The 23,025-nt window shown below is 40.2% G+C and overlaps 1 protein-coding gene across 8 annotated transcripts in view; it reads right to left on the reverse strand.

Annotated features, from left to right (window-relative positions):
* The window catches only part of SPTB (spectrin beta, erythrocytic), a 170,646-nt gene that overhangs the window by 88,743 nt on the left and 58,878 nt on the right, over nucleotides 1-23,025 (reverse strand). For 3 of the 8 annotated variants that reach the window (XM_089520534.1, XM_089520528.1, XM_089520535.1), the window contains exons 1-3: nucleotides 21,186-21,270; nucleotides 11,048-11,155; nucleotides 7,955-8,152 (exon numbers count right to left, since the gene is read on the reverse strand). In XM_089520534.1, coding sequence (XP_089376660.1) covers nucleotides 7,955-8,102 — 148 coding nt within the window. In that variant the 5' untranslated portion in view covers nucleotides 8,103-8,152; nucleotides 11,048-11,155; nucleotides 21,186-21,270. Of the gene's footprint in view, nucleotides 1-7,954; nucleotides 8,153-11,047; nucleotides 11,156-21,185; nucleotides 21,271-23,025 lie in introns of those variants that run through there. The other 5 variants (XM_089520529.1, XM_089520530.1, XM_089520531.1 and 2 more) reach the window with 3 other exon arrangements.

Here is a 23,025-nt window from a genome sequence, read left to right on the forward strand (position 1 = left end):
CTGGAGTGTGTCCAAAGGAAGGTGACTAAAATGGTGAAAGGTTTGGAAACCAAGCCCTATGAGGAAAGACTTAGGGAGCTGGGGATGTTTAGCCTGGAGAAGAGAAGGTGAAGAGGTGATATGATAGCCCTGTTTAAATATTTGAAGGGATGTCAGGCCTTCCCAGACTGACCTTCCTCCAAAAGGTGAACTGTCTCACCTGCCCAAATTCAATTTGCTTCCATGTTATTTTACCCACTTCCACTATTGTAGGGTTTTAGCACTGTCTATTTGTAGAGGGGGAGGGGTAGAGAGTTGGGGTGATTGGGGGATTGTTTTGATTTTATTATTGTATTTTACTCTGTTGTTACCTGCCTCGATCCGCAAGGGGAGCCGGGATACAGATTATTATTATTATTATTATTATTATTATTATTATTATTTCCTATTGAGGAGGGAGCAAGCTTGTTTTCTGCAGCTCCAGAGGCTAGGACCCAGAGCAATGGATGCAAGCTCCAGGAAAAGAGATTCCACCTCAACATTAGGAGGAACTTCTTGACAGTAAGGGCTTTGCAAGTCATATTTTCTGATCACAGAATGATACATAAACACACACCACAAACAGTTAATAATCAGGGCTTAGAAAAGGTTAATTAAATTAATTTGTTATGCCTAATTCCTTGTTTTTCATAATGACAATTTTCGAACTATTTAAATAGATAAAAGATAGCAGCATTAACAATGTTTGCAATAATTAATGTTTCCCATTGTTTTAATTCATTACTTTTAGAGATAACTTGGATGATAGCTGCCATTTTTAAAATTCAAAGGTAATGTGCTACTAACAAATCCATAAAGATTAACAGGGCAGATTAATTGTAATTTTTTCAGAATATCTCCTAATGCTAGGAAATCCATTACTAATTTACTATTACCATATACCATTAATGTTAACAACTACAAACTCTGCAAATAATACACCAGAATTCTAAGCAAAGAAAGCATCTATCATCATTTTCACACTTCAATGCTGTATCAGTCAGGAAATTCAGACAGAGACTACATAAGACTGTATCTTCTGCCCTTGCCTGGATAAATTGACAAGGACTTTCTGCCTCATGCTGTTTATCTTTAAAACTAAAAATCACATTGGACTAAGAACAAGAGCTGACTAAATACACATTGAGTACTTCTTATCTAAAATGTCTGCAATTATAAGTGTTTCATATTTTGAAATACCTGAATTTGCATGTACACAATACACGACACAAGTACTACAGTACATCTTATATTTGTCAGGATGGATAGAAATGCAAAAGATAAAAGGCTGAAGGGAGATGGGGCTGGTGAGAAACTGAGGATCTGTGCAATGGCAGGTATCCAAACATAGTGCTCAGCACAAATCCACACCTCCTACCGTTTTACAGATCCTCACGGCTCTGTCCAGTCTTGTCTCTCTTGCTCTCTCCAGCCTTGTTTCTTGTTTGTCTGTTACTTGTGTATTTGTGTTTGCATGAGACACGAGGCTGGAGAAAGACTGAGGATCTGATGAACAAGCAAGAGCACTGCAGCCACCACCTCAAAGACAAAAGTGGGAGACTGGCAGAAAAAAGTTTCATCTTTTGGACAATTTAAGACTTCTGGATTACCTTTCACAAGTACACATTTATAGACTTCTTATAGTTCAGCTGCACTAATCACTCAAAACGGTATCTGGGTTTGTTCTGAGTACACTCAAAAGGGTTCTGGGATTGTTGATTAGGAGTAGCATGTTCACAATTTGGCAGTCAGTCCAGTATTAATCACATTTCCCTGAAGGAGAAACTAATTGAACAGTATGCAGTTCATCTAACAGCACCACTGTAATTTAATTTAAATTATATAGCATTTTCCCACACCTCCTCTTTCTCTGTTTTGTAAAGTAAGGAAGGAATGGAAAGCAGGAAACAGCTATAAGGGAAAGAAGTGGTGTTGTTAGCTCTCTCATTTGAAAATAAGGCAGCTGTCAGAATGGAGTAAAGTCAGCTTCTGGGAAGAAGCTTATGATGTGCCAGATCTCTAAGACCAGAATTTCTGAAATGTTCTCAAGTCATGTGTCCGAGTAACCAAAACAGCTGCAGCAGTTACAAGAATTGCAGATAATAACAGCAGTTTACTGTTTGAACCCATCTGAAACAGTGACAACACTGCCTAGGGCACAGTAAAGTCAGACATCCTCTTTGCCGGTATTCTGGTAAATGCAAGAAATACCAGTCCTCCATTCAATAAAATATCCATGCTGCAGCCACTCTTTAACTACCCTTTATGCTCATAGTCATGATGCATAATGTAGCATCAGGAGGATAACCATTCCTATCCAACTGATCTTGGTATATACATTTTTCCCAGTAAAGGAGCCAGTGTGCTTCACCAAGAATGGAAAATGCAGATGAGTCTGAGTTTGCAGTTAGATTCTGTATGTTGAAAAATGAGGGATGAGTGGGAGATTTTCTGCCTATATTGCTTCCAGCAATCCTAGAGGCTAGTTCAGGGAAAATCCCATCACCTGCTTTTGCCTCATTTGAATGTCTGCAGATCCTTCTTTCTTCATTCTATCTATGCAGAAACTATTAGAAGGACACCAAGACACTCCCCTCTCCATGCGTTTTATAACCTTTTGCATGACAATGAGATATGGAGGTCTTTAAAGACTGCATGCATTTTGCTCCTTTGGGGGTGGGCTCAGATTAATAACAGTATTTATTACACTGTTATGAATTTTGCAATTAATGAAAACTTGTTTCCTAGAGCCATTTTATACTTTACACTTTGGCAAACTGGTTTTGCCACAATGTATTGCCAGAAAAGAGCTCCCACCAATTCCAGCTCCTTAAGCAATACACCTGTAAATATGATCTTGTTTGCAATTAACTGCTATTACTTATTGTCTTGTCTTCTCATTTTTCTCTAGAACCATCAACAAGAGCATTCCCCTTCCCATTTTCCCCTGATATACTTCCAAGGTTGTGCTAGGAAATTATTCTGCCTGGTTTTTATATGTTTTCCCTGCAGGGAGAAAGTACATTTCATTAGTGCCCTCTCCTTACAGCTGCATAGATGCACCCTCCATCACTTACCGGATTGGCTCACGATTCCTCAAGGCTTACAGATTTATTTAGTCAAACTGATGGATTCTAATACAAAGGATGGCAGGGGAGTAAGTAATACATATAAACTATGGCTTCAACTTGTTCAGCTATTATTTCAGAGTTTGTTAAAGAGCCCTGACCTGAGACACAAAGCAAATTCAGACTTGTACCATTCCCTAGATGACTAGGGCTGTGGATAAAGCTGGAAAAAAAAACAGGCCAAAGTCCAAACAAAACAGATATTCTTAGTACTTTTTTTTGTCAACCCATCAATCTGACTTCTGTTTTCTGTGGGAAAAACACTGCTACTTAAGGTAGGATTTCATTTACTAGGCAGAACGTACAAGAACATACAGTACCTCAGAAATGTACTGAATGATTCAACTGAAGAGACAGTGTATCTCCATTCCTATGGACTTCTAGGGCTATGTTCCTGGGTTGTGAATTTAAACTATTATAAAGATCATAGTTTTCATAAAAGAATAAGTCTGTCTTGGCTCACCTGTCCAAGCCCACATGGTGTATCTAGGAGGTATTAAATGCTCATTCTTAAAAGAAATTATAATTTGATTAAGTCCCAAAATACCCAATATAGCAACAGAAGAAACATTACCAACTCGTTCCATTAAAATTAATATTATGGTGGGTCATGTCTGAGGATGAAGAGTGTGTTAGCCCTCCTGGTTCATGTGACCGTGACAAGGTAGGAAAAATTCACTGACAAAAGACAGCAGGGGTTAATGGCCAAAGTCTCAAATAGATTCTCCATTAGCTTGGAGGGGGAAAACTGAAACCAGTCCTATGTTTATAGATGATGGGCAATAGGATAGGATACAATCTTGAAGCCTTTTATAAAGACTTTAACCTTCAGGTGAGAAAACCAGGAATGACTGGAAGGAGGAACATATGGCCATCAGATAGACCCAGAGATTAGCTGGATAGGCTCTTGTTATCTGTGGTGACAATGTAAAGAAAAACCTCCCACAACCCTTTACGTGCCAGAGGGGTCTCATGCTAAAAGAAACACTGCAAGAACTTGTTTCATCTCAAGCAATTAATGGCAAGTCAGTGCCCTATAAGATGTTTAGTTCACCATCAGTACCTGCAGTTTGAGAGGAGGGCTGGGCCAAATGAGTCACAGAGGTCATTCCCACTGCATTTTGCCCCCAAGTGGGATTTGGGGTATATGACCCTCGTTCCCGTTTCAAACCGCTTCCGATCTTCATTGGATCAATTCCAGGAGGAAAGAAGCAGGGCAAACACAAATAACCCAGGGTTTCCTGACACTAGTTTGAAAGTGTTTAAAAAAATAATCGATTCTGAAGCGTGCCCAGTAAGTGGAAATGCCAGATCAGAATCAGTTCTTTTTTCTTCTTTTTTTTTGCGATAGAACTGAATGAAAAATCAATATATTGCTAAAGCAACTACTTGCTTTAGCAATAGATAGATTTTTCGATTATTTCTATTTTCTTTAAAAAAAATGTTTCTTGTCCCTCTCCTCCTCCTCCTCTCAGGTCCCCCAGCCTTGCCTTGCTCCCTCTTCTGCAGTGCGGATGCAGCCCAAGCCAAGCTCTCATTAAAAGGGAAAGCCGCTGCCACCATGCCACCACCGCTTGCCCGGTGCTGGTGGGGCTTCCAGTGCTGCTGCCATGCCACCGCCACTTGCCTGGTGCTGGCGGGGCTTCCAGCGCTGCTGCTGCACCAGCCAACAGCAGACAAGTGGCGGTGGTGCGGCAGCAGTGCCAGAGGCCCCACCAGCATTGGGCAAGTGGCAGCAGTGGGAAGGAAAGAGAGAAGGAAAGCAGGAAGGAAAAAAGGAAGGAAAAGAATGGGGAGAGGGAGAAGGGAGGGAGGGGAGGGGAGGGGAGGGGAGGAAAAGAAAAAGAAAGTGAGAGTCTGGTCGGGGCCGCAGCCTTCCAAAGGGGTTCCCAGGGGGTGAGCAACCAGCTGAAGGGCTGCCGCCTTCACCGGCTCCATCTAATGGGAACAACAAGCGTTCCCAGCAAAAAAAGAGATTCCACAAAAGGTCCCTTTTCATAGTGAGAACGAGGGACCTTTTGGAATCATTTCTCAAAGCGGAGCAGAGCTGGATTGGAACACGGGTTATACCCCAAGTGGGAATGACCCCACAGTTAGAGGAAGGGTGGTGTATTGTGCCATGCCTCTCTGGGATTATAGGAAGATAATGGAATGTATTCCTGTATAACATGAGCACCACAGATGCTAAAGCCACCAAGACTGTAGTCCGTGTTGTTCCCTGTGGTGGGCATGACACTTGCTGGTTTTAGGGTACGTGCCTGAATTATAGAACACTAATACACAGCATTCTGGGAATAAGAAACCATATGTAGCAGACTATACATGTTTCCTCATTTCCAGAATTAGAATTGGTGCCATATTGTACAGCTTACACTGAAAGCCCTGCGCCATTTCCTGAATGGCACAAATGCCCGCGATGTACATGCCACATTGCACCATGAGCACAAGCCCCATTCTTTCCTGCATGGGACCATTAATACAGGAGATTTTCAAATAACTGAAGAGCTACAATACAAGGCTGGTGGACTGTATTTGGCTTGGTGTGCCACAGTATATTTAAGGCTTGCTGTAAAGCAATGGAGTTCATAAATGCCCTGTCTATGGCAAAACAAAATTATTACAAATCATTGATCTCTGCCAATGAGAAGCGCCCACAGCGCTTGTTCTCCACCTTCAACTCTTTGCTTAAACCTCCCTCTCCTCCTGTCACTTCATCATTCTCTCCTAATGACTTTTCTAATTATTTCATCTCTAAGATTACCACTATTCGCTCTGAGATAGTCCCCCCCCCCAATTCTTCTTCTGCTCATAATCTTCTATCGCCCTCGCCTAACAAATTTTCTGCATTTCCTCCTGCTTCTTTGGATGAACTCTCTACACTTCTGAACTCTTGCAAACCTGCAACTTGTTCTCTTGACCCAATTCCTACTCATCTTCTAGTCTCTATAGCTCCTTCTTTTCTGCCCTCGCTTCTCCATATCTTCAATCTCTCTCTCTCTCTACAGGCTCCTTCCCTTCGGACTTCAAGCATGCTCTCATTTCCCCTATTCTGAAAAAACCTTCTCTTGACCCCTCCTCTTTGTCTAGCTATCGTCCGATTTCTCTTCTTCCCTTTCTTTCTAAGGTTTTGGAATGGGTTGTTTATTCTCGCTGTCTTGAGTTTCTTGAAGCCAACTCCATTCTCGATCCCTTTCAACCTGGCTTCCGCCCACGGCATTCTACACAGACAGCCCTCACCAAGATCTCAAACAATCTTTTACTGGCCAAGGCAAATGGCCTTTACTCTGTTGTCATCCTTCTTGATCTGTCTGCAGCCTTTGACACTGTTGATCACTCTCTTCTAGTTGATATACTTTCTGACCTTGGGTTCTCAGACTCTGTTCTCGACTGGTTTCGATCTTATTTGTCTGGCAGATCTTTTGCAGTTGTTGCTGGTGGTCAGATTTCTTCTCCTGTTCCCTTATCTGTTGGAGTTCCCCAGAGCTCTGTTCTGGGTCCCCTTCTGTTTTCTATCTACACACTGTCCTTAGGTAAACTCATTAGCTCTTTTGGTTTTTCCTACCATCTGTATGCCGATGACACCCAGTTGTATCTTTCCACCCCCAACCTTTCTCCAAGGCTTGAACAGCAAGTTTCATCATGTCTCACAGCTGTCTCACAGTGGATGTGCCATCGGCATTTGAAGCTCAACATGTCCAAGATGGAGCTTCTTGTCTTTCCTCCTAAGCCCACCCTTCAACACTCCTTTTCTGTCTCTGTGGACAACATTTCTATTCAACCAGTCCAGCAAGCCCACAGTCTTGGTTTTATCTTTGACTCTTCTCTGTCTTGTATCCCCCAGATCCAGACCACAGCCAAGGCTTGTAGATTCTTTTTGTACAATATTGCCAAAATCCGACCATATCTCTCCACCTCTACTGCCAAGATCCAGGTCCATGCCCTAGTGATCTCACAACTTGATTACTGTAACGTCCTCCTGGCTGGGCTTCCTCTTTCTCACCTCTGTCCTTTAATCTCTGTCCAGCATTCAGCTACACGCATTATCACATCCACCCACCGCTCTGACCACATCTCTCCTGTGTTGGCATCCCTTCACTGGCTCCCCCTCCCTTTCCGTATTCAGTACAAGCTCCTGCTGTCGACGTTTAAAGCCCTCTATGGGCTGGCCCCTCCTTACTTATCAGACCTTCTTTCTCCTCACCTTCCCACCAGGGCCCTCCATTCTGGTAGTCAAGGTCTGCTGTCCCAGCCCAGGATTTCCTCTGCCCCATCTCGGATTCGCCCCTTTTCACTTGCTGCCCCTCACTCATGGAACCTTCTTCCCCTGCGAGCAAGAGCCATCACTTCTTTAACCAGCTTCAAAACAGAGTTGAAGACCATCCTCTTCAGAGAAGCGTTCTCAGGCATTGCATAATTGTCGCTTGCTATATGATGTTCTTTTGATGCCTGTTTTATAGAACCATTTCCTGTATTGCTATGTACTTTATATGTATTAGCCTACTAGCCGCACCACCTTTCCCTTCTCCTTTTATGTCATGTCTTTTTAGATTGTAAGCCTGAGGGCAGGGAACCGTCTAATTAAAAAGATTGTATGTACAGCGCTGTGTACATTTACAGTGCTTTATAAATAAAGGTTAATAATAAAAATAAATCCATGTTTAAAAAAACCCCAAATGAATTGCTGCAAAGAATTGGCCCCTGAATGGACTGGGACAGCAATGAAGAATTAAAAGTTGGGGATGAACACACAAAGAAAAGTTGGGAATGAGTACACAAAGAAATATCTGCACAATGTATCTAGTGCATACCTGCCAGAGCTTTGATCCGGGATCTCTCAAACAGCCTGGCAGAACTGTTGTCATTGTCCAGCTCATCATCAGAGGCATCCCAGCGAGCGTTGATCCGGCTGTACTGCTGCTGAATTTCCAAATGATCAAAATCAGTGGTTGATGTCATGTTCTGGACGTTTTGCTGCTGTTCTTGCTTTAGTTAGCATGAAAAAGGTCCTGAAGGGAAGGAAGCAAACCAAAGTGTTACCTCTTCCAGAGAAACAGTTTCCCATTGTCACCAAAACACACATGTAGACATTCCAAAATGCTCCCAAATAATTCTAGGAAGCTGCAAACCATAACTAACTCACACACGCACACATACACACTTATTCCTAACTCTTGGCTTCTGCATGTTATGAAATATTGCAGCAGCCTCCACCAGCATATTTAAATACATCATCAGAGTTAACTGTGCCCAGTAGGTGGGGATATAACTTACAGGAAGACTGCATTTCCCCTGGCACAGTCTGCCATTGTGTGAAGCATTCAGGACTCAGAGGCTTACCAACAACGTAATGCTAGTCTCAAAGGTAATGTTTAAAAAATTCAATCCACAAATGAACTAAAATTCAGCAGTAAAACAAGCCAAGAGCAAGAGGATGCACTGCTTTTTCGAATATGCTACTAAAACAATCATAGACAAAGAAATCAAGATACAAGCTCTCATTCTGACCCAATTTGCTAAATGTATGGCACAAAATTTAAGCTACCTTGTACAAGTTTCAGTTTAAAGTAAAGTTACATTGGTAAAAACTTTCACTTGCAACAAGACAGTAAAATCATCAAAACTCAGTGGCAGGTTTCACCTTTGCCCAAAGGGAAAAAAACAGTGAGGAATTTACACTGGGGAGGAAACAGGAAATATGTAATACTTTGACACTACTCATTTCGGAAAATATAACACTCAAAATGACCTTCTCATGGCCACAGTTGGAAAAATAAATTTTGTACACACTGATCTTTTACTGTCCCCCTTTCCCCCTTTTCAGCAGGTGATAGACACTTTTCTTGCAATGGTGTGTTTTTGTTGTTTGTCTTGTGTTTACAAGTTGTAATCACTCTTTCTCTGCATTTTTTGGCAAGCCTCAGCATTAATCATGACTACCTTTAACTTTTTACAAGAGTGGAATAAACTGGGTCCTTGGTATAAATAAATATTATTATTATTATTATTATTATTATTATTATTATTATTATTATTATTACATGGATGTTTGGTTCCAGGACATCCTATGGGTACCAAAATCCATGGATGCTCAAGACCCATTATATAAAATGGCATAGTAAAATGGCATCCCTCCTATCAAGGTTTGTTTTTGAGGGGGGGGTTGGGGGGGTATTTTCAAGTCGTGGATGGTGGAATCCATGGATGCGGAGGGCCAACTGTATATTTGTCTGTCTGTCTCACCATCCCTACGGAAATTTGGTCTTCAGCTGGACAAAGAGATCCAGACTCCCAGCTTTTTTTTATAATTTTGTCACTACTGAGTAACATCTGAAAGAAGGTGCCTTCACGTACAAGATATACTTTTGCTAATGTAAGATTGCTTGCTTGCTTAGAATAAAAGCTTTCTTTTTTTAAAAAAAAAAAAATCTGTTTTCCACACTCTCATTTGCCTTTGTTTGGTGTGTGCATTTGTATGTGTATAGGATTTTTAAAAAATACATTTTAATGCCATGGATGGTTGAAGCCATGGATACAGATTATGTGGATATGGAGAGCCAACTATAGAACCAAATAATGCATTCAGTCAGTCAAGGGTGACTCAAGCTCTTTTGTTAATTAACCTAGAGAGAATTTAATTTTGATACCCCCATACATTCTGCCATACAGGGGTAGTAACCAAAGCTGGTGTGTGTGCGTGTGCTATCATCAGGAAAAATTGAGGAAGGAAGGACTAGACCTTGGAAACATTACTGTTCCGGGCAACAGATCCCAGAATCCTGCAGCTAGCATGGCTGATGCCCACAAGAAAAATTACTTATTTGGACTACAGGTCCCAGAACTGACATTCCCCTCCCACAGTGAGTGCCACTGCAGTCCAAGAAAGTAAAATTTCCAGGCTCTAAGGAGGACACAGCGGAGTACACTCACCCAAAACTGGATGGAAAGGATCTCTTAAAGCTCCCCAAAAACTTGCTTCTGCAACAAAAGAAGAGGAGGCTAGCAGTGGCAACTCAGGTCCTTCCCCACCATGGGAAGAGGAGGAGGAGGGGAAGCAGGTGTTGGTAGCTTGCTACTGAAAGTGAAGGGGGAGAGGGAAAGCAAAGGCAGCCACCTGTTTTTTCAAATGCTTTGCTGCCATGGACCAAAGACATTGTGCAAAAGCAGAATGAGGAAATGGTCCGTGCTGTGGCTTTCACAAAATAGCTGGCTGCTACACACCACTTCCACCTCTTTTGGCAGCAGGCAGGCACTCTAGAGTTACTGCCTCTGCTGATGCTATGTTCGTCATCCTCCCTTCTTTCTCCCATGGTGTGGATGGTGCAGAGGTGATGTTGTGACTGCCACTGCCACCACCTCCTCCAGGAAGAAGAAGTGTTCTCTTCTTCCTGGCTGAGTCAGGGGGAGGTGGCTGGCTGGCAAGCTGTGCTGTTATGTGTGCCAGCTATTTGATGAAATTGTTCCCATTTGTGTGGGGTAACAGTTCACTTCCCACTTCAAGCAAATAAGACGTTTGTGCTGGCCCCGAGTCTCTAGATCGGTTTTCACCTCGTGGTCACTTCATTCCCTCTCCTGGGATGAGAAAATGAAATTGCGAAGAAGAGATGAATTTCATTAGTGTACCAATGACACTGCAGTCCAAATATCCTCACTATCTTGCCCACTGGTTTTGTGGAAATGGGGGGGGGGGATGGAGGCAACACAGAAATCTGTGACATCCTGAAGACAAAAGGCCATCGTAGCTGTCTACCAGTGCTGTTATTTGGGATTAATCCATCAGAATGACCAAAACCACTGTGAAACAATTCTGTTCTTGGTATTCCAGAAGGACAGCATGGTCAGCAATAGTGAAAGCTGTTGAGGTGTCCAGTAGAATAAAAGCATTGTATTTATTTCATTTGTACCTTTGTGTGTGTCATTCATAAATGGAAACAGCAGCTTCCAGTCTGACTTTGCTAGGCCTTACTTAAAAGTGCAGTTCTCTGGATTCTCCTGGTCTCTGGATTCATGGTCTAAAAAATAAATTAAATAAAATCTAAAGGATTTAAAATTTTAATTCACAACCACCTCAATCTGAAATGCAACAATAAAGTCAAGCACTTTACCACAAAAAAGGCAGATTCAATAGCTGGCAATAGTTATTAAGTTCACTCACTTAGACTTAATTTGTTTTTTCAGCCACTAGATAGGATCACCACCTCCTTGTGGGATTCTAGCAATACACTGAAACAGAGGCTAGGCTGGGGGCCCCTCCCTGCTTTCTTTTTGTTGGCAAGCTAAGACATTTTTATTCAAGCGGGCTTTTAATATATAACCATGCCAAGATGGCTTTTATATAGGGTGTGTGTTTTAGTTATCCTTTTTGACGTCTGTATATTTCTAAGTAATTTTACACTGTTTTTAATTAGATAATTTTAATTGTTTTTACATTTTTATCGTAAACTTTTAAAAATGTTTCTAACTATGAGCTGCCCTGGATCCCTTTCTGGAAGAAAGGCAGCATATAAATAAATAAGGAAACAACTACCTCAAATATCCAGATTGAAACAATGGCTCTGGCAGGTATAATCAACCAAGGCAAGCAAAATGTTTTTGAATATGCATTGCCAATTAAACTGAAAATTTCTGAAGAAGGAATAAAAATATTTGAGAATAAAATCATTTATTTGTGACTGCTACCATTCCAGTGAGAGCAAGGCAGTCCTCAGGATAGGGATATTGTTGGATTTTGTTTTTAGCATATTAGTACTAATCATTTTCGTATTGTAGTATCTTAGTGTGGTGTTTTAGCATTTGCTTTTTATTGTATATGTTCTGATGTACCACCCCCTTTGGTAGAAAGGGCATTATAAACAAATGTTGTTGTTGCTATTGTTAATATTCCCCACAGCCTAGAGTTGAGCTAGCTCTGCTCTCTTGCAATCTATGCATTCCTTTTATACATTCTGCAATGTATACATTCTTTTTCTGCAGATGACTGTCTAACACACACATTTCCTCCTTCCTGCTACATTCATAAAACCCATAAATATAGCCTGCATCCTGTGCTAGCCCATCTCTACTATTTTAAAACAGTAATGGTAATACAGAAAAACTAATTGTTAATAAGATTTGTTTTCTCTCATTCTTGGTATTACTATCTTTTTAGTATTATTACACCTGCAAGGGAAAGGAGGACACAGAACAGCAATTATGCCATCATGCTGACTTCTATCCAATGTGAGCTACTATGGGTCCTATGTTTGAAGGAAGGTGGAGTATTTAATAAGCATTTAATACCAGTGAAATCAGTATGATATAACCATAATACTGAAGACTCTTATTTATTTCAGTAAGACTTAACAGTGCATTATATTGTCTGGATTGCATTCATTTCCTTCACAGAGCTTGCAGTGTGTGTGGGTCTTCACAGAAATCAGTAACAAACACATAATTGGTCAGATCTTCTTAAGCAGAGAAATTGGCCCAGCAGAGCTAAACGTGGAATTATGACTAAGAGTCTATGTTTAAGCTGCTAATAAGGATTTAATGACTCACACAATTTAGTAAGGGCTCATCTGATTGCAGACAACACAGCCAAGACACTATGCAATCTGAATGGCGTAAATGCATTTTTCTCAAATATTTATCTCTCTTTCACACACACACGCGCACGCACGCACACACACACACACACAACATTCCAAATGCATCAGACTAAGAAACTTCTCTTTTAGCTAACCTATGAGATTTCCCCATATTATTTGTATGTCTACCCAGTAAACAGCAGGAATGCCTCCGGCTGAGAGATTCTTTAGGTTATGAGTATCAGCATGGAGACAATTCTGAGTTTACATCTGGAGTTTATATATTAAAAAATGGAGTACCAAGCTTTTTTGCATACCTTGTTCTCAGTGTGACTGGGAGGAAGTAGAGAGATTTTTAAAAATAAAAAAGCTATTCCCAAATGCATATAGTGGTTGGTGGAGATGGATTTAAAACAAGGCTCACATAAAGTGCATATATATGTGGTGCAACAGGCTCCAGACCAGATCCATCTCCTGTTCTGAAGCACATTCAAATTTGATCAGCTGCTGCCATCATTAATCCCCACCACTTCCTGCAGAAATTTTGACTTCCCCTCAAGTGGAAAATGAGAATCCTATACACATATCCATACACATACCAAGCAAAAGCATATATGAAGAGAGAAAAGGAAAGAGATCTTTAAAGGAAAGCTTTTATTCTAAGAAAGCATATAAGAACATTAGCAAAAGGATATCATGTACATGATGGCACCTTCCTTCAGGTATTACTTAGGACTAATTACAAAGTTACAAAACTGTCTAAGGACTTTATCACATGGGGGAAATGGAGAAAAGTGAGGGTTTAAACTAACATTATCCCATGAAAACTGTGTCATCGCACTGAAGATTTTCACACAACATCATGATTAAAGGGGTGGTGAGGCAGCAATAGCAACATCATTTACATTTCTATACCACTTAATAGTGAACTCAGCACTCTTTAAGCAGTTTACAACCTGTAACCCAGTTGCCCCCCAAAAGTTAGGTACTCAATTTACTAACATACGGAAGGATGGAAGACTGAGTCAACCTTGAAGCCCTGGATTGGACTCACAACCTTGTGACTGCAGTACCAGCATTTAACCACTGCACCACCAGGGCTCTTTTAAGACAAAACTACAGTCAGCCCTCCATATCCACAGATTCTGCATCCATGGATGCAACCATTGTTGGCTTGAAAATAATTATTAAAAATTCCAAAAAGCAAACTTTGGTTTTGCCATTATATAAGGGAAACCACTTTACTATGCCATTGTATATAATAGCACTTGAACATCAATGGATTTTGGTATCCATGGGGGGGGGGTCCTGGAACAAAACCCCAATTGATACCAAGGGCCCACTCTATCTATCCCCCACATCTACTCTGGGGTGAATAACATTACCAATAATATCAGAGGTGCATTTACCTGTTCTTCCTCCAATAAGATACATGCCATCCTATGCCAACAATGCCCCTGTATACTCTACATTGGACAAACAGAACAGTATCTATGTGTGGGTGTTGTTTGCCTTCAAGTCATTTCCGATTTATGGCGACCCTCAGGTGAACCTATCACAGGGTTTTCTTGGCAGGTTTCTTCAGAGGAGGTTTGCCATTGCCATCCTTGAGGCTGAGTGTGTGTGACTTGCCCAAGATCCCCAATGCAAGAGGTTAAATGTACACAAGTCTGACATTATAAATGGTAATACCCCCAAACCAGTGGCAGAATATTTTACATCTTCCTGGATATACAGTAAGGGATTTACAGGTCGCAGTAGAAATTACAAAGGAAGATTAGAAAGAGAAACATCTGAATTAAATGATATTCACAGATTCCAATCCATTAGCAGAAGTATGACGAAAGACAATGGCTTCATGGCACAATACATATATCAATACTATATATATATATATATATATATATATATATATATATATATATTAATACTACGGCAAATACAAGAAAAATCTTCTCAGAAAGAGCTTTGAACTGAAAGAAACAGACTTTTGGTAAGCACGTTTATTACTTTAACACAATTTTGGTCCTCCAGATGATTTGGACCAGCTCTCATAATTCCTGACTGTTGACCATGCTGGCTGGGGCTTCTGGGAGATGAAGTCTAAAATAAATGGAGGACCAAAGATTGGAAACCACTGCTTTAACACATCATCACTAACTGCCCACTTTAAAGATCTGAAAGATCCATATGGCCTCACAGACCCTTATGAACATTTAGAGCAAGGGACATAATTTGCATCTTCATGGATTCTATTACAGTACATTCTGTCCCATTCCCACAACTGTATAACCATGCTTTATAACCTCAGGCTTTAATATCACTCTGTACTGTATCTCAAGAAGTGGATTTATAGCCACAAAAGCTCCAGTGAAAACAAAAAACATTTCATCTTAAAGGTGCTACTACATTCTCTTTTCTCCCTTCCTCCAGCTTATATAATAAAATGCATATGTTTGCAGGTGGAATAGAAAGACAGAGGTTGAAATAAGATTGTCAATCAAATTAACTTGCATTAGCCATCAGCCGATCAACTTTAAAATGTGATACAATCATGTTTAAAACTACATTGCTCTCTTTCACAGTCCTACCAACAGCCAAAAAGAGGCTTGCAAGCAGTTTAAGTGGCAGATGTAAAAATTGTCTCACAGGTCCTTTAAGAAAACACAACAGATATACATTGTTCTAAGCCCATAGAACTGTGCATACTTTTTAATACAGTGATATAATTCAACATGCCCTGTGTATTTATTTATGCATGAGAACAGGGGTAGAGGAATGAGAAGTCCTGCACATTTAGATAGATGTTGGACTTATGGGAATCTAGGGGTGCACCACTATAAGTGCTGTAGCTCCATCTTATGGAATCCTGGGATCTGTAATATTACAAGGTCTTTAGCCTTCTCTGAGAGCTAGTGCCAGAGTGCTGGCGCCTCACAAAATTACAAATCTCAGGATTCTGTAGAATGCTGTCAAAGTGCATTATTTCTACAGAGCAGCTCCACCCTAGGTCTACTGTCCAATTTCTCCTCCAGGTTTGATCATCATTTTGTTTTCATCAGAACCTCTCCAAACTCTCAGTCTGAGGTGAAGGCTACTTAGTTGCTAGCTGGCAGCTTGAAATATCTCAATAGTTCAGTGCCTGTTGGTTGTAGCGAGGGTTGTAAGCACTGAAGCATGTGTGCAAGGAAATAGTGAGGGTGGCTACAGATGTCAAGCAAGAAATATTGTACTGTCTCAAGCAATACAATGTCCCCATGCATTTCTCCACCTTAGACATAAATAAGAATTATTATTAGGACTGTCTCACTGGATGGACCATGTACAAATTTTCATCTTGGAGATTTATTGTGGTTCATATATATAAATACAAACACACACACACACATAGTCTATACATTATCTTCTATGAGCAATAGCCATCTATTTCTTCAGATTAATAAATTTATTTCAGCGTAAGGTTCAATGTGCAGAGGAACAGCCATCTTCATCTAAATGTTCACACCTTTTCCCACTATTTGATTTTCTCCAGCTTTTTTTTTAAAAAACTCATTTGCAAACTGACTAGCACTTAAATGCCTTTGGCTAGGGCACAAATCTGTCTAGAAAGCACACTCCCTGCTTTGCCATGCCAAACACCTTTCTAATAATACCATCCCGGCTCTAACATTCCTGTCATCAGAAGACACCCGAGTGTTCAAATAGTTCTGTGTACTAGAATTGCTTCCCTGATTCCTGAAATAGGACTCTGCTGCAGCTTTGAACAGGAAATGAGCTAGGATGGAACGTAGGGCAAAACAGCCACCTGCACAACCGAAGAGCAGAAAGGGTATCTGCCTCTGCAGCAATACCTCAGAGTCTTAAGAGGACTGTTTTTGAGGGGCATTAGTATTAAAAGAAGGAAACTTGTCAGGCAGTTAGTACAGTGTGGGTATGCTCACCCAAATACAAGTATATCCTTCCAACCGTAGAAAGCAGGCCTGCTTTGTTTTGGGGGTTCCATTTTAAGACACTATGCATGCTCATATATCCTTTTGGTATCTTTCAAATACAGTCAGCCTTCCACATTAGTAGCTTTGAATTTGTGGATTTGATTATTTGTGGATTTGATTATTTGCAGATTTGATTAATATGTTCTCTATGGCAGTATCCAGACTGGCGCTTTGCGCCGGCCTGGATACGTGCTAGGGTTGCCTCAGGGCGTCCTTTCCAGATGCCCCGCAACCCTAGCACGTAACTGTGGTATTGTAATGGTGGCGCCCTTTCTACATGGGCGCCGCCATTACGATGTCACGGCCGCCCCATAGCCAAATGGCGTGGCGTGGACATGACATCCTGGCGCTGCTGCAGGGCGCTTGTGGCACCCTTTCAGCGGTGGCAGAAGGAGCTCCGTTTTGGAGCTCCTTCTGCCACGTGTATCGCTGGCGCGGCCTTTAAACAGCCGCGCCAGCAATACAGAGAGAAAGGGGCCATGCTTTCCCAGATGTCTTGTACCATTAACCCCAGCAAGGGTGGAGGTCCAACTGTACTTTGTACTTACATTTAAAAAGAAAACTTTGACAAAACTAGAGATAGCTTTGTGATAAATAAGATATGGCTGAATCACTTCTTTGCAAATCTAGTTACAGCTGAAAACTGAGCTCAGTCAAAGAGAAATGGGATAAGATATTCATGTATCGAAAATGCAGTAGGTACGTGTACCTCAGTACTTAATTCACTGCTTGAATTGTGTATATTCTTGTGGGCCCTAAAGAAGTTTTAGCCTGTATCCCAATGTCAAAGTGCATTCACTGCTCCCTAACAAACATAAATAGTTACCATTCACATAGAGGGGCCACCTGAAAAAGGACAAGACTCCTGTACTTTTAATAGTTGTGAGGAAGTAAGGAAAGTTTTTCTTTCCATCTTTCTCTTTTCTCTTTTCCCCCCCTTCATCACTATGTATGTCGACAGAACATTTAAAGAAGCAAGATTTGGTTAGATACGACATAGCTACAATAATTTTCATGAGAATTAGATAACTGGACAATTGATATTGTGAGAAAAAACATTAAATTAATTTTATCCAATCAAAAAATAGAGGGGGATTAGATTTAACAGAAAAGATAAACGTGGAACTTTATAGATAGAATTAATCATAAGGGGAAGGTTGATAGAAAACAATATATTCTTTGCCACAGTTTTGGAAGTCGCGATTTTATTTTTCTGTATATGTGTTTTCTGTGTATGTTTGTAACAATGTTTGTTTGTGTATGCTTTAATATATATTTCAAATAAAGAAGTTAAAAAATAATAGTTGTGAGGAAGATGGAATTTCAACAGATGTAACTTGAACAAGTGTTGTTAAATGCTGCTGTTAATAAAAATATGCCTTTTGATACAACTCACAGAAGCATGTGCTGGAGTGGGCTCATAAGTGAAATATCAATATTCGACACAAAGATAGTTTGAAATTTTGTATGACAGTAACTTTGTAGATGAATTGGGCACAGAAGGAATATTAATCATTATTCATTTTCTGGCTGAAAAAAATAGTTTCTTACCACTCAGGAAACCTACAATGGCAAGAATTCTGTGCAGTTTTCATGCATTATTGATCCATCCAAAAGTATTTGGGGAAATTGTTCTGCACAGAAATACATGCATATTTTGCATGAGAATTATGAAGCATTGAACAAAACACTGGGATTTGTTTTTGTTTTTTTAATTGTGCAAGACTGCTGTTTTTATGAAGAAAACACAACCAACAACTTAGAAAACAAGTATCTTATACATTACATATTATTTTACACAAAATTCAGCAATCTTGCACAAACATAGTACAGTCAGCCCTTCTTATACATGGATTTTTTATACACAGATTCAGGCATCCACTGTTAGAAAATGTTCAAAAAAAGTATAAATTTCAAATATCAAACCTTGATTTTCCATTTTTTAAATAAGGGACACCATTTTGCTATGCCATTATATTTAATGCGACTTGAGCATCCACGGATTTTGTTATCCACGGGGGATCTTGGAACCAAACCCCAGCGGATAACAAGGGTCCACTGTAAGATGGTTTTATTGTACAATAATTACCATTTTGTGCATAAGGTTTTTGGTGTGCAATACTTTATGTGCAAGATTTTTGTTCTGTAAGATTTTTTGCTGGGCAAGATTTCTTTCTTTTTCTTTCTTTTCTCTTCCTTCCTTCCTTCCTTCCTTTCTTTTTGCATAGGAAACAGATTTTTGTGCAAATAATCCATGTGGCTGCCTGGAAATGGGGTGGCAGTAGTAAAACATTCCCTCCTTTCAATTCTTTCATACATGAAAATGTAACTTTCTACACAGAATAATTTCCTGAAACACTTCAGTGCATGTGAAAACCTGGTGAGAACTGTGCAAAAATGCTCTCTCTCTCTCTCTTTCTCTCTGCAGAATGGGAGGAAACTGTGGCAATTAATTGTCCTCACTCGCAAGGACAAAATAGTTGAATATTAACATCTTTAAGATTTAAGCAGAATAAAGCATATAATCATAGAATTCATAGAATCGTAGAGTTGGAAGAGACCCCAAGGGTCATCCAGTCCAACCCCCTGCCATGCAGGAACTCTCAATCAAAGCACCCCTGACAGATGGTCTTCCAGCCATATAAATAGAAAATAGAAATACTAAAAGTATGCAGTTTGGAGACAGACAATTTTTAAGGAAAATTATGCAGCTAGAAAGATGCATCTCATTTTAACATTGCTAACTACAGTCTATCAGCATTTTAAACAATATAAAAGCCTGCAAAACCTTACTAGTGGTATAAGATGGAAAAGAGCATGGACTCCTTTTAAAACACTTTCAGCTCTGAAAAGTTATGCCGTAGAAGATAAAGTTTCTCAAAAGCCTTGTGAAAAAGCCCTTACTGATCTAAACCATGCCAACCTTGAGGCCTAGCACCTTGCAATTCAACAGCTAACAATTCAGTTATCTGTTTTTCTGTCTGTCTGGTCCAACTTTTATTCTAACCCCACCCACCTCTTTCAATGTGGAAGCACTGATAGGGAGACGTCTTGACTGTTTCACAGGCATCATGCTGAGGACAATATGAATTCTGATACCTCCTGAACTACATGGTTCATGTTAATAAACTGAAGTCCTTATTCAGTAAATACACACATCTTCACTATTTGCTGCCTTTTTGCACACAAGGCATACTCTAATTGTCTTTCTACATTCCAGGGCTGCCAGAAAAGAAACAAGAATGCTGAGGAGAACCACAGACACAAATGGAGAGAAAACTAAAAATCACATGTGGCAAAAAAGGAACCCTCATTAACTTCAATTTGCTACAGTAACAGGGCTAGAATATAAAACCACTGTCCTTAAAACCAAATATGCTTGGTCCTACAACATGATCTGATCCAACGAAACTACACAGGGTTGAATAGTTCTTATAGGCTGCATCCGCACTGCAGAAATAATCTGGTTAACTGCCATGGCTTAATGCTATAGAATTCTGGGAATTGTAGATTGTTGGAGGCAGCAGAGCAAATCTCTGGTGCCACAACAAATTACAGCTCCCACAATTCCATAGCACTGAGCCATGGCAGTTAAAGTGGTGTCAACCAGATTATTTCTGCAGTGCAATGCACTCATAGTTAAATACACCATTTCTGATTTTCCAGTTACAATTTGTGAATGATCAGTATGTAGCTCATCACTAGAGTCTCATATTTCATTGCTTCCCTTAATACAAAATACTTGATCTTGGAGTAGGGGAGCAGCCTTTACACAACATAGTTTTTTGGGGGGAGGGGACATCCTGGACAGTGTACAAGCTGTGCTTGCCTGGCCAAAAGCTGCGCTTCCAGTGGAATGTGTGTACTCCCATATCACTGACATGGAGGGTTTGTGCCATGCAGCTGTTTGACTCCCATTATGAGCCAGGCACAAGCATTCCTACTACAGCTTCTAATTACACATATTATCCAACTTTTTAGCCATCTCCTTTGCAGACAACTTGCCTCTTCAGAGCCCTACCTTCATTATGAAACTAGAGACAAATTAAGCAGCAGAAATCTTGCCAACAACTCATTTTAAAAATAAAGCTCTAAAAATGAATAATGAGCGCGCGCGCACACACACACACAAACTTGCAATTATTCTTTTCACAGAAGAGAATATATTTCAAGAAAGAAACCTGTAAGATCTTCTAACCTGCTCTGTTCCTTTCTAATGAGGAAGGATTTTAAATAATGAACTTCATTTTGAAAGTATTAAAGAAAACTGCCTGAACCAAAGTATCTCTAAGGTACATGCACAACTAGTAAAGTTATGAATGCATATAGTGAAGAAGATTGGTATTATATCACTGAAAGCAGCTGTTGTCGGTCAATTAGTATTTCAAACATGCACACAAAAAGAATCATAGAATCACTACCTGGAAAAGATTCCTACCAAAAATTCTCTCACCCTAAGAGTAAGAAAGATATTTGTAAGGTACCTTAGCAAGGAATTTTCAGCTCCATACGCTTGCGTTAAAGAAGAAATAATGAATGACAACTGCCAAGTCTCTCTCACTCCCTCTCTCACTCCCTCTCAGCAGTCTGGCATGATAGAGAGGGTGGGGGAAGCACATACATGCCAGTGCAGGTCATTTGAAAGATATAGATAGCAAGTGCATCCACATATATCTAAAATTGTCTGCAAGCAGCTGTCAGTTCAAAACAGCTCTACAAGGATCAAGTTTTCTACTGTAGCCCCAACATATACTGTATATGTTATATCAGTTGTGTAAAGACAGACTGCTCCTAGGAACCACTATCAATGTCTGCAGAATTTTTCCGCATGCATTGTCTTGTACAACAGTTACACTTTTTATCCTGACTATAATCCAGGGATATTGGTTAGGCTGCCACATGTGAATTTGCTCAACCCAAATGACTGATTGACTCAGTAGTAAATCTGCATTTGATCTTAACTCACCACCCACTGCACCAGCTTTGAATTATAAAGCTGAGAATGTTGTTGCTAGTAACAAAAGAAATATTGCTAAAAACAACACAACCAGATGGTCTGCCTTTCTGGATATTATGTTTGAGGTCTGCACTTCGAAGGTTTGGTGCCAGGATCCCCTGCGGATATCAAACTCTGTGAATGTTCAAATCCTGTTAAATACAGTGGCATAGTAAAACGGTGCCCCTTGTATAAAATGGCAAAATCAATGTTTGCTTTTTGGAATTTATACTTTTTTTTAACATTTTCAAGCCGTAGATGGTTAAAACCATGGATAATCTGTGGATATGGAGAGCCAACTGTACAAAGACATCACACAAAGATTAGACAAAAATTTTAAATGGTTGCATTGTGGGGATGAGTTGTTCTTCTTCTTTCAGACTACGTATTTTATGGAAGAGAGGAGTCTGCAGCGCTTCTTCTTTTTTTACCTACAGATACTCCCAAGGGCATCTGCAGCCTGTAGTTACGGTTACCCTAGTGATAATTTAACTACTGTTTTTTTGAAAAAAGTTCAAGGCCAACCTTGTCACATATGTTGATAAAGAAAGGTGGCTCTTTAAAGGAACTCTGTTTCAAGAACAATGTAGATAGAATTATAACACCCTTCCTGGATCCCATGCCACAATAATAGCATCCAGGACTTCACAATATACTATTTTACCCTGTCAAAATTCACAATATGTCAAATTAACTAGAAGTGCAAATCAGGTGCATATGAGACATGAAAATGTGAACAGAGAGATGTCGCCTTTTACTTTGCCACTGTATATAATGAGACTTGAGCATCCACCGATTGTGGCATCCTGGAACCAAATACCAGCAGGTATCAAGATCCCACTGTACTGAAGCCATAATTTTAGAAACTGAACAAAGGTTTGCATATGGCAAATCTGTCAGCCATTTTATATTAGACTTTAATTAATTAGAACAAGAGCCAAGATTCTTAAGTATTTTGTTTAACATGTTAGGGATGAACACTTATTTTCATCCCAGGATGGTTCATCCCATCCACAATTTTGTACAAAAATTCCAGCAAATTACTCCCACCAATTCCAATTTAGCATTTGTTGTTGTTAACTGCCCTCAAGCTGATCCCAACTCAAGGTGACCCTGTGGGTGAGACATCTCCAAGATCCCCTATCCTCCACTGCTCTGCTTAGTTCCTGCCCATTCCTGTCTGTGACTTCCCTGTTGAGTCTATCCATCCAGCATGTGGTCTTCCTCTCTTTCTACTACCCTCTACCATGCCTAGCATTATTGTTTTTTCTACTGCTCTGTGCCTTGTCATTACGTGGCCAAACTATGACAGCCTCAATTTGATCATC

This window comes from Sceloporus occidentalis, unplaced genomic scaffold, assembly GCF_023333645.1.
Source record: "Sceloporus occidentalis isolate IW3139 unplaced genomic scaffold, rSceOcc1.0.p SCAF_4, whole genome shotgun sequence".
Taxonomy (NCBI): Eukaryota; Metazoa; Chordata; class Lepidosauria; order Squamata; family Phrynosomatidae; genus Sceloporus; species Sceloporus occidentalis.